Below are 19,122 nucleotides of genomic sequence, written 5' to 3'. Positions count from 1 at the left end.
GCTGTTTAAGCCAGAACAGAGCTGGGCCAGGCTGGATCTGCTGCTGGGGAGGTTCTGGGGGCCATCAGCCTTTAAACTGCCCCAGCTCACACTGGAAGCCTGCACAGTAGGGGACTGTAGTAGATGTGTCCAGGATGTGAAGGCAAAGACCAGTCAGCTGAATGCCATTCTGCCCATTTTATAGGTAGTGATGGATAGAGAACATGGCCCTGACACAGCTAAGTACAATCAGTTAAATTCATACAAAAATCAGCTCTCACTGCAGTATCTGCAACAAGCCAGAAGGCCGAAGTTTCTCTGTGTGCATTTCAATTTCCTTTCTTTTCTCTATATAAATGTCACACTTCTAACTGATGGTTTAATGAGTTGAGTTTTAAAGGAAAATCACATGGCTTGGCTAAGTGCTCCTTCTGCTGGCTAGACCCCTGCTGTCCTTTCCTGTTGACTGCTCAGGATCATGCAGTAAATATCAACACTAGAGAACTTCTAGTAATAATGCCAGCTGAGGCCCGGGACCTGTGGGGCACAGCTGGCTCCCACCCTCAATTCTTCCTGCAAGCTGAGAAGGATCAGCACCTCGAGAGATGGTGCCCTAAAGACATAAAAACTGACTCTTGTGAAAATAAATAATCTGCAATCAACACACAGCTTTTCTTCATGCCAGTGGAAAACACGCATGTGTGGTCCAGCCTTGTGCTTTCAATAATTGTTTATTTGCAACCACGGTCAGGAAGTGAAGCTGTAGTGTCAGGGAAAATTAACCCAGACAGAAAAGGGCTTGTGGAGTTGTGCCATGTTTCACACTCCTCTGCTCCTTGCCTGCACACATTTGAGAAAGGAGAGTTTGATTTGGATGATTAGTGGGTTTTAAATTATTGCAAGACACAAACAGAAAAATAAAGTTGATCTGGGCAACCACAGCACTTGAATCCTGGACACAGAGGCTTGGGGAAAGCTTTGGATGCCTCTCTCCCTTCTGTTAGCTGCCAGTAGCAAGGCATGCATGTGGTTTACAAGGTGGGGAGAATGCTGAATCCAAGGCAGGGAGGTGCCTCCTGGGGCAGCCTGCAGCAACAGTACTTGGCTGGAGAACAAATACTGCCCCAGATCACTGAAAAGGCCGTGAATTTGTGGACAAGCAGAAGAAACCAGAATAGCCCTTCCCGTAACTCAAAGCCTTTTCCTAGCTACTTGACCTAGAGGTGAGAAAAAAGAGAATCCCATACTGGGATTTAAGGAGAAAGAAAAGACAAAATAATGATTTATTGAGTGGTGTGATCACTTTCTCCAGTCCCCTCACATGGAATGTCTCCAGTTCTCAGGAAAGCTTTCACCTCCCTCAGCTACTTTGCCAGCCCTGTGCTTCCCTGTGGCTTGCCCTCCAGGTTCCATGCCTCCTTCTATTGCCTCCCAGTCCAGCACCTGTGTGCTTCGGATACTTCATGGTCACAGCTATGCTCAACCAGGCAACACACAAAGACTAAAGTTAAGAGTTAAAATCAGTTATCTCACTATCTTGCTGCTCCCTCTTGCCCATAATCAGGCATTCCACCTTGTACGAGGGCCATGCCACAGGAGAATGCATCAATGAGTTTTATAAAGTTTTATCTACATGTTTGGATAGAGAAACATTTACCAGCAGACAGCAAGGTGAACAGAAGTATGAGCTGAGATGGTAGGCTGTGAGATTGTCTCAAGAAATGATGAGCTCTGGAGACACACAGTCTTGATGGCTCCCCAGGAAAGGGTAAATTCACCACACCAAGAGTCAGCCAAATTTGGATAAGGCCACCAGCACACCCTAACATCACTCAGAGGTGAGGCAAGGTGGCAATGGGTGCTGCTGCACATATACAGTTAATGAAAGCAGAGACCCTTCAGCAGAATTTCTGAACACCCACCTAAAAGCTGCTACATGACTGAATTAAAGGTGTTCCTGTAAGTATTGTTTGTGAACTGTATTTTCCTGACTTGGTTGCCTTGATATGAAGAAAAAAGGAATTTGGAACTGTTTCCTTTAGTCCTCTACCTTCACACACAGTTTTTTTTCCAATATCAAACCTCTTGCTAATATTAACTTCAAACTTGAATGATGTCCAGTGTCCTCTAATGTCCTTGATCAATCAAGTTTAGTGTTACTCAAAGGTCAGTTCCTAACAATAAGTTCTGATCTCACTTAAACTTTTCTTCATTTCTAGACAGTTACTCTGTGTTATCCCTATGTGCCCTTTATAGCTGGAACCATCTTGTTCCAAGGTTTTCTAAGTTTCTTGAACAAACCTGGCATCTCTAGTAAGCATTAACCACACATGAATTATGAATTCTAAAATGAAAAAAGCCAATGCCAAAAAGAAAACATATTGTTCCTCCAGAGGGATATATTTTATATTGTACATCCAAATTAAACAAACACACTGTAATCACCAGAATGAAACCCCAGAAACAACTCAAAACAACAGCACAGGAAAAATAAACATGAACTCAAGCTCTTTGAAGAATAGGAGAACAATCAGATTTAGATGAGGAACAACTTCTCGTTTAATGGCAACATAGAAAGTCGAACTTAAGATGAAATTTAAAAAAAGAATAAAAATACCTTTTTTAAAAACAAGTTCTGAATACTGTTTGCTCCTTTCTTTCCATGCCAAGTACTTTAGATGATCTAGTGGCCCAAGAATGGATGCAGAGACAATCCCAGAACACTGATGGACGATTCCTATTCTATTTATGTCCTCGTTTGGATGGGACCCCATAATCTATCCACTTTTAATTAACTATTTTTTTCCTTTAATCAACAGAATAATTTGCAACACCAAGACAAGGCTGAGGCAGGAGTGTCCCTTTTTTGTCCTGAGCAGGCTGGTTTCCAAAGTGGTGTCAGATTTTTGGGAAGGGGGCCTGGGCAGGTGCTGTGTACCCCTGCTAGAGGGGATGGTGCAGGTCAGTCCATGGCAGCCCGAGGTGAGCAATCACCTCAGCAGTGTCACTCCAGGACTGGCATCCTCTGCTGTGCACGAGGGGCAAGGACAAAGGTGAAAAGGAATTGCTCACGAGGAGAAAGGGAAGGAACACAGTGTTAGTTTTGATAAGCAATAATAGGAAATGGCCTTTAATGACTTACATTAGTGGATATAGAGGAGGAAGGCACTCAGTCACTTGATCTCTTCAAATACATATGCTTTTGTCTAACCATTTTTGCTGGAAAAAATACTAATTTTGACTAACATTAATCAATTTGAACTTTTCCCCAGTCAAAGACCAGTTCAGAGATAGAAACTCCTCTCCCACCTGAAATCCAACTCACTTTCTAATGCAAGGTAATTGGCAACAAATCTTTGACATCTGATTCTTTGAAAATCACAGCACATTTATAAAAGTCAAACAACAGCTGGTGCCTCTGCAGAGCTGAAAAACAGAATATCCTTTAATTCTTCTGTGCAAATCAATAATTTATCTTAATCCTTCTGTTTTAAAATCACTGGGGCTGGTCATGCCTTTGAAATAAAACCAGGGATTTTCCTGTACTTCCTTCCTTCATAGTCTGATTGTATCAAACTCATTCACTTAAACATCCCCCTAACTTAAACATCCTCTTTCTTCACAGCAGGCATCAAAATATCTTTTTTTGTTGTTTGCTTAGTAATATAGATTTATTGATATGGAGCTTATTTCCTGTCATGTAAGACCATAGTGTTGTCCACAGCTGAGTTTCCAACCATCTTTTAAAGGGCAGCACTCTCCACCATATTCTGTACATTTAAAAATTGCAGCCATCCTGCCTAAGCAGATTCACATGTGCTTCAGAAGTGCCTTGAGATTGAGAAATATGATATTTGCAGTGGATTTAGGATACTCATCATATGATCTAAGATTATATGATTATACAAATTCTGACTGTGTGCCTTGCACCTCTCTGGGGAATGTGTCCATCAGTATAGAACCTGATTTTCACACTGCTGGCAGGAACAGAAAGGAGAGATCAAGTGGGTTACCACAGAAATTACATTTAAATGCCCTCAACAGGAATGTGTTGATGTTTATATCCACTGTGTTCTCAGGAGACCTTCAGTTTGAAGGACTTGTATACACTTGTGTTATCATAATGCGACTTATATTTACAAGTGTTACTCATTTACTTATTTTCCACCAAAGGGGATGCATTAGATTTAGAAGACCTAAGAATAAGACTGAAAGCATTTTGAATGCTGATTGTTATGTCCTAAATGCAAAAGCATAATTTATTTAAGTCAATAGCAAATGTTCTTTATAAATGGATAGCAACAGAAATGAAAATTTACAAAACTAAACACTCTACAAAAGAAGTGGAGCATATTCTACTTGCCCTGGATGTAACTGCAAGTTCTGCACGGAGGAAAATGCTGAAAAGACATCATTGAAGAACCCCTTTCTGTAGGACATCACTTTAAGGGACTTGCAGTTGAATCTGTTCTCAGCATCTGATCACCCCACTGAATTTGGATTCATATTTGCAGTTATTTAAAGCCACAAAAAAACAACCAAAATTTGGAGAGGTGTTAAGAAAATATCTGCTGTTTCTTGCACAGGCCTGGAAATAAACTTGTGGGTGCTGAGCAGTGACCCTGCACTGACCACCACAGGAATTGCTTTCCTTTGGGGAAAGAATTGCATCCAAGAATTTTGAGTGCAGAGATCCCACTAAAGTTCAATAGCACTTTGAGAAATCCCAGCTGAAATACTTAAAATGCATGGCAAATTTCATGTCTGCCTTTTATGAAGTTATTTCCTGGAAATATTACCCAAAGAACAATGTGATTGCTATTTCCACGGGCACTACAGATGTTTTGGCTTTGCTGTTATTTTCACAGTGTGAAACACTCAAATCTCTGGGAAATTTCTTGGTAAAATTCAACTACTAGATAAAAAAAAAAAGGCCTTGGGGAAATTCATCCATTGTCATCAACCCCCTGGTAGGTGTGTGGGAAATTGTCCAGCCACACAGTACAAGAAAAGATGAACAAGGCTTCACTACATGATTAGGACTTTCTGTTAAGTCCCCTGAATAATTACTATGAAGTTTGCAAGTGCTTCCAACAAGTGTTATATTTTAAGAGCAGCTGATCATGGTTTATTTTGTTTTCCAAAAGAACCTTTTCCAAGAAGGTTCTGTGAAACAAGACAGCCTGTGCCTGATGCTGCCTCCACCCACAGCTGCAGCAAGAACTGGCTGGCAACAGAAAGCAAATGTCCTTACACTCAGCAGCACCTGCACCCCTGACAGAGCTCTTTTCAGAGGTAAATCTCCTGATCACCTCCCTGGTACATTTAGAACTGGATGCCAGAAACACAGATAACATGTAACTCAAGCCAGGATGGAACCTGGCTGAAAATCAAGGTTGGTAAGAGTTACTTTTTTGATTGTTTTGAAATCTGATTCCAATCCAGGGAAGACCAAAGTCCCTTTTTTCAAAGTTCACAGGGAAAAAAAAAGTGCCAAAGGCCCCAGAATTGTCCTGGGAGATCTGTGCTGTAGGCAGAGCCAGTATTAATACCTGAGCTGGAGATTCCATGCTACATGCATTATAAATCACTAAGAGCTGCTCTGGCTGCAGATGGCAGGTGGGTCAATTCCTATACAGCTCCAAGCCACAGTGCCGTGTACAGACAAATAAAGGCACTGTGAGACCTATCAGCCAAGTCCCCAAAGCAGAGATTAGGTTACACCAAGGCAGAGCACAGGCCCAACACTGAGCAAAGAGTGGTTGTAATTATTTGGGTCCCTCCGAGCTTCAGAGTTTTCTGTGAGTGCCCATGAAAGTTTGCACGATTCAAAGTAGGTGCAGCACTTCAGTCCAGATTTCCTTCATTTGGAAATCTAAAAACGTACTTTATACCTTGCCTGTTTGAGTGTGTTATATTTCACTCCAAGAGCCTCAAGTTAATTTTCCAAAAGACTGAAAAGCATCAAATTTAGAGAGACAAGTAGAGCTCTGCAAATCAAAAGCTGGAACATTTCATGATGTTGGCACTGCTGCATTCCTGATAAGAAATACAGGAAGCAAAGGCAAAGTCCTTACTTATACTTAGGAAAGAGAGAAAAAAAAGAAAAGTGCCACAATAATATTACTGAACATCAACGATTAGAAAAGCAAGTTCATGCCAAATCAGGCATTGCCAGCAGAGATAAACCAGTCTCATTTTATCAACTCCAAACGTCACTTCAATAACTTCAGTTTCAGTGAACCATTCACAGTGAAAAAAGATACATACATTTGTATATTTTTCTCAGAGAAGAGCTGAATTTACAGGGGTCCTAACCAAGATTCTGAGGCAGAACTGAGAGGCAGCCTCCCAAAGCCTAAGGAAATGTTAAGAAATTATCATTAGAGAGACAGAGAGATGTCAGCTCCTGGCTGAACAATTTATTTCCTGGTAAGATAAACATTTTGCTACTACATGACAGTGTCTTCAAAAGAGTTAACCACCTATAGCTAGTGAGCCCTCAAGAAGGCTAATTAAAGTGCCAAAATGTTTTATGTCAGATTTTCTTTTGATCACTATCATGTTTTCTCTTTTCCACAGGTGAGGGCAGTAGGAACTCAGTGTGAGAACTGCTCTAATGCTAGGCAGCATCCAAGCAATAGAAATACATCCTCTGGGGCCATAATTCACTCCTCTTTATCATACCTTCACAGGAAAAATTCACTTAACAGTCAGCAGTCATTTTCTGTTACATAAATTTAGTTTTACTTGTGGTCCCATAAATCACCAGTCCCTGCAAGGAAGCAGCACTCCAGACAGTACACTGAATTCTGGCATATTCTGCTGGGACAGTGGCACAATAACCACAACAGTGCTTACAAAAATGAGACCAAATCAATCCCTTCCTTTGCTCTTTAGAAACTCACAGTTGTTTAATCCAATTTACTGAGAGTAAAATATCTTGGTGGGAGGAAGAAACCTCTTCAGGTCAATGCCTGGCAGATAAATTGATGGCACCAATCACAGTGCTCCAGGAAACAGGAAGACTTCTAAATACTTCTGATTCTGTATTTAAGTGAGTCCCTGCTTCACCACCACTCCATATTCCCCTGATCCTGCTCTCCCTGGGCTCTGGCACAGAGTTTCCTTTGCACCTTCCAGCTTCCTTCCCACCAGCTGCAACACACAGCACCCACTAACCACGGGCAGGCGTTTGCTGTTCAGGTCAGTCCCGCTGCTCAGGGGCTGCACAGACTCCAGGCCATGGTGCCACATGTTTTGGCCATACACAAGCACTGCTGGGGCCAACAGCCCCTGTCCCTTGATATTCCCCCAGCACTGCAGTAGGAATGTGTCCCCTGCACGTGATTCAACACAGAGCTCAGGGGCAGTGAGCGAGCCCTTCCCGCTTCAGCAACAATATAAAAGATGTTCTACCTTGATTAGAAGCTTCTCAAGAAAAGAGAATTTGCCCCTAAGTGACTTGTTCTAATAAGCCTTAATTCTAAAATCTCCCCTCTTGTACAAATTACCTTCAATTAGAAGAGTGATTATTCCCAGATTTTATATAATGCCACCAATGTGGAAGAGGTCAAGATCTCAGTCTCATGGCTGCTGAAAGATGAGCTGAGTATAGTATCTAATGGAAAAGATAAAAGTGTAAAATGTGGATTTATTTTTAGAGAGTAAAACGTTTTCAGTTCACATTTCAGAGCCTTTTTCCACATCCAAAAACAACAGAAGGAAATGAGAACTGCTCTCCTCAGTATTCTGCAAAAGCCAACAAAAAGGAGGCCATTGGAAGCTGGACCAGTATCACCAGAAACAGCTGTTTCACAAGCCAGCAGCTCAATGGGCTTAACAAATGAGAATGCCCTGCATGTAACATTTCCTTTATGCAATTCCCCACTGCTTTGAATCCAAATATAAAGACTGAAATCCTGTCTGCTGTGAATAGGGCAAGGATTTTTCTCTAAGGAGAGGATTTTAGATAGCAAGCTGAAGAGGGCTTACTGTATAGAACAAAAGCTGTCTCCTTTGCCTTTTGGAAAAGGATGAAGAAGTTTTGTGTAGTGGGTTACCTAGGACCTGACCTGGATGCTCAATGGGAATTGCAATTACTGTAATAGTATTCATTATCTACTGATTCTTTAGCACTGAGTCTGGGTCATCAACCCATTTCCCCCCTTCTATATAAAACTTACACAATCCAAATGACAATTCAAATAATTATTTTCCTGTGTATGAGGTATTTTAGATTATAGATTACATGTAGAAGTAGTAATGGATTGCAAATAGAAAAAGAAACATTTTATATGTTCTCTTCTTCTTTCATTTTACAAAGGTGCAGAACTTACTTGAAGTCTGTGTTTCTACTACATAGTATTTCATCAAAATGAAATGTTTGAGCCTGCAGATAATTGATTTACATATTTTTGACAGAGAAAAGCCCAAGGAAAGTAAAGATATTAAGTACTCATATCCAGATTTAAGAAGCTGCTTAATCAGATACTTAAACAGACCAGGACATTATTTTATTTTTTTCTTTAATCAGGAGAGTCTTTATATATAATCACCTGACCACTGCCTGCAGTCAGGAAAGCCTGAATGCTTAAAGGCTTAATAACACTTCTGGGGTCAGGCACATAACTGAGTGTTTTCAAAGCAGAGTGTGCCACCATAAAGGTTACAAAAACAGGTCTGAATTCAGCCCTGCATCTTGTGCTGGGACAGTGGAGGACAATGCTGTAATTAATGTATAAATGTAATGTTTACATGAATTTTTGTGTCCCCCTGCAAATTCCTCATCCAAACAAGGGAAAAAAGGAAAGGGTAATGTGCCATCAAATGTACTTTGTAAAGGCATCCAGCATGTGAGTGACAGAGCAGAACCAGGACTCAGCCCCCAGTCAAAGTGCTCCATCATCTCCACCAAAGGTTCCCCCTGATAAATATTGTGACCACATTCACACGTCTTGAGAGAAAACAAATCCTTGCTGAATTTACAGTAAGGCTATTTCATTCCCACTTAACAACAAAAACCCTTTTTGTCTTTTTAGGAGTTTGAAATGCAAAAGTAAAGCTTAGCTCCAGGGCTGTGCCATGGTGAGAGAAAACAGAAATGGTTACTTACAGCTCAGGAGGAGTTGACTCACAAATAAGTTGAAAGAAATACATGTGACTTGAGGCATGAGGAGTGTTGTTAAGCAGAAGTGCTACTTGAAATTGAGAATCTTTGAGAAGTTGTCATTTTCTTTGTCTAAAATGTTGTTTGACATTCTTGTCTGAGCATTCAACTAATGTGTTAGGCAATCCTCAGGCATAATAGCAAGGTTTAGGAAAAGGACAAAGTGTGTCAGCTAAATCTTTGAATTCTTTTGGCTTCAGAGAGTAATATCATCTCCTACATGGTACTTGAGAATTGCTTCTGGCATGGACTTAATACATAGATGGTCCCAAGGCAGGATGAATCTGCTGCCATCCTGGCATGCTGCTGGCACTGCAAAGCTCTTGGCATGGGTTTGCAGATGAGGCTGCTGTGAACAGCCAGAGTTTCTAAAGGTAGGAGCTCTTTCCATTGGCTCCTCTGGATGGAAGGCTCAATGGGGCACATAGAGAAGTCACCCATGGAGGCTGCAGCTGCAAAAAGCTTCTAGTCTTGAATCTAAACTCATGGGAATAAGTGTGCTGGCTATGCTGGAGTTAAATAGGCAGGGAAACCCCTGATTGCTGAACTCTGTACCCACTGGAGCTGCCACCAGCCCCACAGGAGTTAACTATAGCATGTATGCTACAGTGTGTGCCATGAACTGTCAGCTCTGCCAAGAAAACCTACCTGGAGAGCATGATATGGTCCTGCCTTCCAGTGCTGATAACTATGTGAGAATATAAAACCTGCCAGGCCAATCTCATTTCATTCTGACCCTTCTAGAAGAAAAGCTCAACTACACACTGAAGGAAAAAATCCCATGTGTTAAAATGTCGCCATTAGGAGTCCTTTCAGAGCTTTGGATCTGCTGACAGGACAGTCCCTGCACAGCAGGGGCCAGCAGGTGAGCACAATGTCTGAGTGAACACGGGTGTGACTCTGCCAGTTCAGCAGGAGGCAAGGCAGCTTAGCTTCATCGGCCACTAATCTGGCAACACTGTGCAGAAAAAATGAGAACTATAAAGGGATGCAGGGAGCTGATTCTCCTTGGAGCAAAGACATGATAATGCAGCACTCTAGGGGCTGAATTCTGCACAGTGTTCTGGCATTAGCATCAGAGACAATAAGGAAACTGTTCAGCAGGAGCTGCCTCTCTAGTTAAGGATGATACACTGCTACCTCAGGTTCAACAATGCACATACAAGCAACCTTTAGCCTTAGCTGTACACTCCAATTCTATTCATTAAATGTACAACAGGACACAAAACCACACAGCCTAAAGTCAGCAAGTCAAAAAAAGTTAAAAGCATGACACAACCCTTTCCCCAGTGGTAACAACTTTTTTCCCTGTATGATCTTTACTCAGTTTATCTCATACACATTTGCTGTTCAGTTCAAACAAGGTTCTGGATAGAAATTCCTATCGATGTTTCCAGTCTTGCATCCTTAAACCAACTCCTGCCACGCTGGGCTGTCTTTCAGGGTACACAGCCTGTGTTGGCACCATGGCCCTTGTATGCAGCTGCAGCATGCAACACGGAGCATCTTACCTGGATGTGGCCAGAATTCATGCAACCAACACAACGGGCTGGGGAATGAGCAAAGCTTAGGCGAGGGCTTAAAATAAAGCATGAGCTCAAGTACTGCACTAAGTCAGGGCCTTTTAGCAGGAATGATAAATGTGAAAAACACAGAAAGTAAGACAGGTCCATGTTCTCAAACATCGGGCAAAGTATTTGCATACATTACAGTGGCCTTTGGATTGTGAGGCTTAGTACTTTCCTAATGCACATTATTGGACAAAAAAGTTAAATCATGGGGACATGCATTCAAGATAAATACAACAGATGATAATTTATTTGCAATTATATTTCTGAGTCCAGCTTTAAAAACTGTCAGTACTAAACCTTACCTGTGAAATTTACAACCAATGCTTGGACTTTGATTTTGTGAAGACACCCTTCGACCTTGTCTGAGCGGCAGCATAATGAAAGCCCTGACAAATACGTAAATCCATAAAGGCATGGGAGAATTCAGCTTTTTTCAAGTTACATGTGATTCCAAAACAATGTGTGAAGAGAATATGGGCATTCTCTCAGGGGATATAACAAAACCCATCAGCATAGCTAGGTAATTATTAACTGCCCATTTTCTCCTAAATCAACTGCTAATTCAGTGGAAGGGCACAGCTGGAGGTGTCAGGGTGACAAATTCAAGTGAGGCATCCTAGTGGAGCTGGGGATCTGGACTCAGATTGTCTGACAAGTAAAATGACAAGTATGTAAGTGCTGACAGCGTGCAGCATTTCAACAGAACCCAGCGTGTCTCAGGGCCATCCATATGCTCCAGCATATGTCTGTGAGGAGAGAGGTCCACAATCACAGTCTCTGCAAATGGGAGGTCTCCCAGGCTCTCAAGATAGCAGCCAGGATCCCAGTGTTGCTGCATTAATTGCTGTCTAAGTACCTACATTCCCTCCAACAAACAACTGCCTTCAGCTCAGAGGGAAATATGTAACATAAGCAGCTGTTTGCTCGTTCAGAAGCTGGATCTCACAGGACAAGATTTACTAGGCAAGAAAAGGTTGCTCTGGGCTCTTCCTTCAGAGCCAATTGAACCTCTGTGCATTAACCACAAACAGCAGCAGTAACAGAGATGTTACTGTGGAGAAGATCAGTACTGACAAGCACACAGAAACAGACTGGGTTTTAATAACCTAGTGAAGGGGAATACCAGTTTCAGCTCACTCAGCAGAAGACAGGTTGCCTTCTTTTGCCTTCTATTCTATTTTCACTTACATTCTTCTGGGGACAATTACCTGCCAGGTATTTCCCCATTTCAGTCCTACCTTATCACTGTCCACTGTGTTCTGTGATGTCCTGGAGGCAATGGAAATGGTGTCAGGTTGACTGCTGCCATCCCCTTGGCTGTCTGCATCATCTATTCCATCTCTGCAAGAGAGGTGATGGAGAATTAATGACATTCCTTAACAGCACCAGCGAACACAACGTGAGAGGTGGAGTTGGAAGTGCTGAGTCAGCAGGACAGAGCTGGATTGTGCTAAAATTACCCCTCTGAGGCAGCTCATGATGCTGTAGAGCTCTTGCAATTGGGAATGATGTCACCCTCAGCCATGGGGTTTGGATTTACACATAATCACAATATTTGTTTCAATTTCTTGAGGAATTTAGTCCTAAGCCATAAAGATGCTATCCAAATATAGATAAAGACAGTACAGAGCTTTACCTATTTACCTCACTGAGGTTGCCTAACACATTTTCTTCCCTTTGGCTGTACAGATACAATTATCTTAAATGTTTATTGGTCTTTCAAAGTAAATACTTAAATAATACAAATTCTATACTTAGGGACAAAGAAAAAACATGTCACCATTCTGTACAAGAAAACTTTTGTATTGGAGCATGTTCTTAGAGGAAATGTCTGGATCTCTGCTTTGCTACAGGTCTCCTGGGTGACTTGCTTATTTATGCTTTGATGTGTCTGTGACACAGCCTGAAGTAAAAGAGGGATAAAATTCGATGAGGAAATGAAGGGAAATGAAGATGCTCAAATTACAAGTGACCTTTGGGAATGCCACAACAGTAAAACAATTCATTATCTATGATTTCTATTTAATCCATGATCGAAAAAATTGACAAAAAATATTTAATATTACTTGACAGGCTGAAACAAGTTTGTATTAGATGATGAAATGCAGATTATTCACTATGTATTCTTCAATATATTGTTAGGATCAACTATGATTTTGATTGCCAAACAATTAAACGTGCCAAACAAGGAAAAAAATCTGGTTTTACTCAAATATGAAGAAGTAAAATCTACTTTAGGAAAGAACTATAACCTTGGACTCTGAAGAATTTTTACTGGTTTTCTCTATATTTTGGAGCATAAAATGAAAGTTCTTTGTACGTGTATCATAAAAAACATTTCTAGCTACTTTTGCCAAGAACATAAAAAAAGCAGAGACAATGAAAACGGCTTTGACTACAGTAAAAACCAGTAAAAAGTCCACAGACACCACATTGCTGTGGATTGGGAACACCCTAGTGATTTCATGTTGTGGGGAATGACTGAAGTTACCTTCTGCTGTTGTTTCTCTGCTTTGCTGGTGTCTTGGGGAGCTGAATGGGCTCTTTCAGAGCTCCTTTCAGATGAATGATCCTTTCTTGAATAACTTCCCGGATATTTTTGATCCATTCCTGTTTCGTTTCAATGCTGGATGCCTAAAGTTTCACAAGGCAGAAAGACAGACTTTATCATGTTCTCACCTCCTGTGCAGAGGAGACATGGCCAGCTGATGAATGTCATGATTAACTGTTTGTCCTCTCTGCTGCACTGCAGCAGCTTCTGGAGTCCCTGGTAACCCCAGGGAACTGAGAGCACTCTGACCAGACCTACTTGGCAAGCAACAGCAAAGCAGCTAAGCTCTGGATAAATCCATTTAATGCTAGCAATACAGCATGCTCTGCAGAGGGGAAACAGGTTATCAGTGCACAGCTGGGAATTCCTTAGACAAAACAACTACAACATGGATTCTTCAGCAGAGACTCACTTGACAGAACAGGCTGTCAGCTCTGGAGGTGTGTGCAAGGGGTTGTTTGTTGATAAGCCCAGTGGCAAAGGACTAAGAGAATTACACCTCCCAGCCAAGCACCCTGAGACCTGCCCTGTGTCAGTGAGCAGCTGCTCCACCCAGGCTGCCAGAGGAGATGCAATTCCAGCAAGGCTGAAGGACTGTCCCAGGTGCTACTGAGGCCTTAGAGCTCAGCTGCTCCTGCTGCAGGCATGACCCCACAGGCAGATAGGGAAGCCATGTGAATACGAGGAGGGAAGAAACTGACCTTTCATTCAGGGCTCCCAAGGCCTGAACTAGAAGTGCTAAAGGCAAAGAAAACAAACAGAGAAGACTTACTTTCAGCACTGTTTTATTGTCTGAGGATGGTGTTCGTCCAGACCACAAAGCAAATTTGCAGGGATCTCCTTCAACGTGTTCAGTCACTCCCAGTTCTGAGGTCTAGTGTGGAGGAGAGATGATGAAAGATTTCATATATATGAAACTTCATGAGTCCAGAAAACTTTGGACTTGTAGGAAGAAGTGGGGAGGCTGGGTTGGGTAGGGGAACAGGATCTCATCTCTGTTTGCTATACACAGATGAAAGGAACAGGAAAGCTCTGGGGTGGCAGGGAAGTGAATGGCTGGAGTGATCCTGCTTGCATTTCCCCCCACCCTTCACTTCTCACTACCTTACACCTCTCCAGACTCACTGCAGGCTGACTTCCAGGTGGGTCCTGCAGGACTCAGGGCCAGCCCTTCAGGGGCAAAAGTATCCCCAACCCAGTAGGGGACACATGAGCCTCCAAAACACCACTTCTACCTACAGAAAACACAACACCCAGAATATTTTCTTTGTGCCACACCTACCAGTAACTTGTTCTTGTAAACATATTTTGTGTGTCCTGAAGAATCTTTGATCTCTTTGCTAAACACCAAAGAGATTTCAAAGAGAAACAAATGCCTCTCACGGCCCTTCCGAATGAGAGACTTGGGATCCCACACTTGGAAGGAATCCTGAAGAATCAGCTCTCCCTGGACATCAAGGTTCTCATCAAACCCTAAAGCCACAAAATACAATCACTTGTATTTATTATTGAGAAAAGCAATTCACAGAAACACCAAAGTCAAGACTTGAAATAAAAGGGTCTTTGTCCCAGTGACAATATTTTTCTATTTTTTTTTCCTACTGCAGTAATGTAATTACTTCACTGGAGGTCAAATATATCATATGTGCTAAATGAGGCTGCTGCTTAAGTCTTGTAATAGTTACTCAAAAATAATATTATGAAGGTTTCAGTGATGGTTACTGTACACAGAACAGCATTGCAAGAAATCCTATGCACTTCATTACAAATTCAGTTTGCCCTCCTGCAATTTTAATCACCTGAGCTTATTGAACTGCCCAGCTACTGGCACTAGTTCTTTTTTTCACTTGTTTTAGTATTCTGCTTGTTTCTTGGTTTTCCTCAAGCCAGGCTGGAAATTTTATTTTCCAAGGCCAAGAAAATGTGTGAGACACAATAAAGCATCTCAGTCCAGAATAAAATTTTTACATTTCAGAAATACTGCACACAATAATAAGCCAATAAAAGACTTCACTTTGTGCCAATCAAACTTTTTTTTTTCCCTGTAGTTTTAAAATATTTTTTTAGTGCTTTTTTTAAAAAATCGTTGGCATAACTATGCTAACATTTTTAAACACAAGCTGTTTTGTCTCAAAAAACCAGAACTTTTGAAATGTTGAAATAGTATTATGAAATGTTTTCATCCAATAATTTTTACAGCTGTCAGCAGCTAAACTGATACTGCTTCATGATTTTTTTGTTTAATGGAGAAGGAATGTTTTAGCTAAATAAATATAGATACACATACATTGCATATGTATATGCATACATACACATATGTACATATATATATGTACACACAAAAGATACAGATCAATACCTTCCCTCCCCCCCAAATTTCCTATCCAGCTTTATTATTTCAAGACTTTTGGAGAAATATCAGAAAGGAGCCAGAAGGTACCTAAAAATTATGATGAAATAACAGTATTGCTACAGTCAACCTCTATTAATTTCCACCCCAAGTTATCAACAACCTTAATTTCCCAGCAGTCCCTGCCCACCTTCCAGCATGCTGACGTGCATGGCATCGTTGGCCTTCTTTGGGACACTGAGCATCACTTCCAGACCGTCCTTCAGCTCCCCTTTGCCCTCCTCACAGCAGGTCAGCAGTTCCTAAGGAGCAAAGCAGACACCATGAACAAACTCTGAGCCACGTGCTGCCCTCACACCCAGCTGTGCCACCCGGTCCCTGCAAGCTGCTTCAGAGACAGGAGAAGGCTCAACTGCAGCAAACCCCACGGTGGATGCTCACAAATAGTGGGGGGTCAAATAGGAACAGCTATAAAGATAAAACAGGGTGCTCTCAAGGGAGATTGTGCCCTTGGAAGATTTCTGGGGACTTTGCTTGCAGGTCATGAAGCTGCTCCCTTAAGCAGAAGGTAACTCATGAACCTGTGAACTTGCTCTGCACGAGCTGCTCTGTGCAGCTCACTGAGGTACCTTCAGCAGGAGTTGGTATTTTGTGATCCTCTGCACAGGCTTGATTAAATAAGAAGAGATGGAGTTGGCCAGCCCATGTCTTTGCTGGATTTCCTAGAAGGGATAAAAACAGCAGTCAGCCATGGAAAACTGTTAACCCCCTGCCAGACAGAACCACCCCTAACTAAATTTAGTGCTGCATCCCTGTATTCTATGTTTAGATTTTTAACCCTATTTAAGCTCACATTACATAAATGTGGTTTCAGTGAGGCAATACACAGCAGAGTCCCCCTAAGGCCACTTAAACTGCAGGGTCCCTCTGCAAGTCAAGCTAAAGCTCTGCTGAGTAAACAGGTCCTGATTTAAGTATGACTTACCTGTCATGTCATCTGGTTTCCCCTAGCTATAAAGGCTGAAAGCAGAATCTTAACATTCAATTAAAATGAAGTGACATTAAATTAAATTGCATGAGTAGGGTGTAATTTAGCTGTCTAAACATAGGCATTGAGTCCCATTTGAGAGCCCTGGGGTAGCTGAAATACCCACATGGGAATAACAGGTCTGACACAGTGCTGACAGACCTGCTCTGCTCTGAGGTGGCACCTGGGGGCCAGGAGAGATATCCCCTCATGATACCTCCAACATGACTGTTTCAGCATCTGAACCTCAGCCAAAATGTCCTGGCTGATCACTGTGATGTGCTCACAAATGTCTGGAGACATCACAGACCTGCTGAGGGCTGCAAAGGGCCCAGCTACCTCCCTCCAGCTGTTCCAGGGGGAGTTAGGAGCTCCTAAAAATCCTATAGTACCCTAGTGAACATATTCAGCCATCTAAAAGACTCCAAATTCTAAAGGGGTGGGTTCTCTGCTGAAACAGAACAGATTGGAAACCCTTATGTCTCTGCCAGGCCCTGGACATGCCCCTCCTTGTTCCTGGCCACCAGGAAATCCTTGATTCCTAAATAAGCAAATGGAAAAGGGGAATGGGACTTTTCTCCAGCTACTGAATTGTAAATTTGTGACTGTAAAATGAAGAAGTTATGGAAGGTGAAGGGAGAAGAGCTTCCAAGAACAGAGATTTTCCTTTTGTACACAATCTGATTTTCTGCTGAGTACTGGGGAGGTTATTGCTTCTTTTTAGCTCCAGTGTTTGTCGTAATGCTGGGATGCAAAAACATCCACTTTTCATGCAATGTGCCAACAGATTTTTGGTTTGTTGGTTTGGTTTCTTTTACCAGAAAAGTTTTTTGGTGTTTTTGGTTTTTTTTTTGGTTTTTTTTTAAATAGCTCTGGTGCCATGAAGAAGACCCAAAAGGGAAGGGGCTCTGTTTGGGGGTTAATGGAGTTTGCATGAAGCTGAGTCATAGCTGACTTCATAGAGGAACTGAGCCTGCAGAGCTCATGGCTGAGACTCAATTCACAACTGCAGGAGCCAGCAAGACCTTGGCCATGTCTGTGAACTTCCTGGACCTGGCAAAGCACCCTTGTTTTTGTAGGATCCAAGTAACAAAATTAGCCCTGCTCCTTCCCCCGGCTCTCTGAACAGCAGGGCATGTTCTCAGCAAGATTCCTCCCCTTTGGGCAGTCCTTGCCCTGCCAGGATGCTCCCTGGTCAGGCTGTGCAGAGACAGAGCTGGTTGGGGGAGTGACATTTGACAAGTGCTGGGAAGGGACATTCTCCCTGCAGCTCCTCCCGCTGATCCCTGAAGTGTTGGAGTAAAATCCTGTTTGTGCCTCTGCTCATTTCCTAAGGGACATTCTGGCTCAGCAGAGAAACTGCCCAAGAACCCTCATTCATGCAGAAACACCATGCTCTGCAATGCTCATAAAGTCACTGAGTTTTACCTTGTTCCATGCTGGTCATGCAAATCAAAAGTGCCCCATGGCTTCTTGAATATAAAACCAGATCTTTTCCAAGATTCAAAGCAAAAAAAGTATTCCAAACAGCAGAAGCATGTACATGTCTCAACCAAACTCTGTCCCAAAGATCAAAACTTGCTTAACTAAAGACACTAAAATCAACCTGATTACTTCAATAACATGCTGATTCTATCAATTGAAGTCGACAGCTAACATATGTTGGTAATGAAAAATATACCTTGCTAGCCTGAAGTATATGGTATTACAAATAGTAAAATTTGCTAAACATGGTAAGCATAATTTATCTTTCAAACTACTGAATAAAGAACACAGTTTTAAGTAATGATGAACAAGACAGACAGGAAAACTGAAAGAGTGAAATTAATAATTCTACTGCAATTAAGTCAGAATAAACACACTATTCTCATTCCCTGTGCCATTTCCAGCTAATATAACCATACCAACAACTTCTGAATTTTATAAGCAAAGCACCATCTGTAGGGAGGGAAGATGGTAATCTTTATGCTTTATTAGAGCAATGCTGTAGGATAAACTGGGCACGTTTCACAGTTGAGAGTTTGTGCATTGTTTTCCACCTGTCTCAACTGGTTCCATAAAATACATTGCCTTTCTCTACATACATGGCTTCACTTGCATCCTGAGAACAGCCCAGCTCTCAGCATTGCTCAGAATTCTCTTCATGGTTTCAAGTGAGATATGTCACCTGTCTTTGCTCCCTCTCCTAATTAGTTAACCCTTACAGTGAGCCCTGTAGCTGCAAGTTTTCCATGGTCTTGAAGGGTTCAAAAAAATTACTGGGACTGCTTGTCTTCATCTCAAAGGTGGATTTCTATGAAAGCTTATGAAATTTGAAGAACACTTGTGATTTTCAATCAGGTTTTTTACTAAGGGGTGTTATTCTAGATAATTCATCATCAGGTTTTGGGAAATTCCAGGTTCTGCCTGGAAAAAAAGAACCAATTGTTTTCTCTGTATTCCTTGTGCCAGGCTGTCCTGACCCTGAACTGCTGC

General features: G+C 41.9%; 1 protein-coding gene across 11 annotated transcripts in view; it reads right to left on the bottom strand.

Annotated features, from left to right (window-relative positions):
- Positions 1-19,122, bottom strand: part of KALRN (kalirin RhoGEF kinase) — a 464,736-nt gene that overhangs the window by 117,481 nt on the left and 328,133 nt on the right. For all 11 annotated transcript variants that reach the window (XR_010440959.1, XR_010440958.1, XM_064717937.1 and 8 more), the window contains exons 29-34: positions 16,250-16,342; positions 15,811-15,922; positions 14,553-14,743; positions 14,043-14,144; positions 13,211-13,353; positions 11,958-12,060 (exon numbers count right to left, since the gene is read on the bottom strand). Coding sequence is in view for 9 of the 11 variants with exons in the window: in XM_064717937.1 (XP_064574007.1) it covers positions 11,958-12,060; positions 13,211-13,353; positions 14,043-14,144; positions 14,553-14,743; positions 15,811-15,922; positions 16,250-16,342 (744 nt within the window). In the remaining 2 variants the exon portion in view is untranslated. The remainder of the gene's footprint in view (positions 1-11,957; positions 12,061-13,210; positions 13,354-14,042; positions 14,145-14,552; positions 14,744-15,810; positions 15,923-16,249; positions 16,343-19,122) is intronic.

Source organism: Zonotrichia leucophrys, chromosome 7 (genome assembly GCF_028769735.1).
Source record: "Zonotrichia leucophrys gambelii isolate GWCS_2022_RI chromosome 7, RI_Zleu_2.0, whole genome shotgun sequence".
Classification (NCBI taxonomy): Eukaryota; Metazoa; Chordata; class Aves; order Passeriformes; family Passerellidae; genus Zonotrichia; species Zonotrichia leucophrys.
The sequence above is the reverse complement of the archived record's forward strand: the minus strand, read 5'-3'. Positions and strand labels throughout refer to the sequence as shown.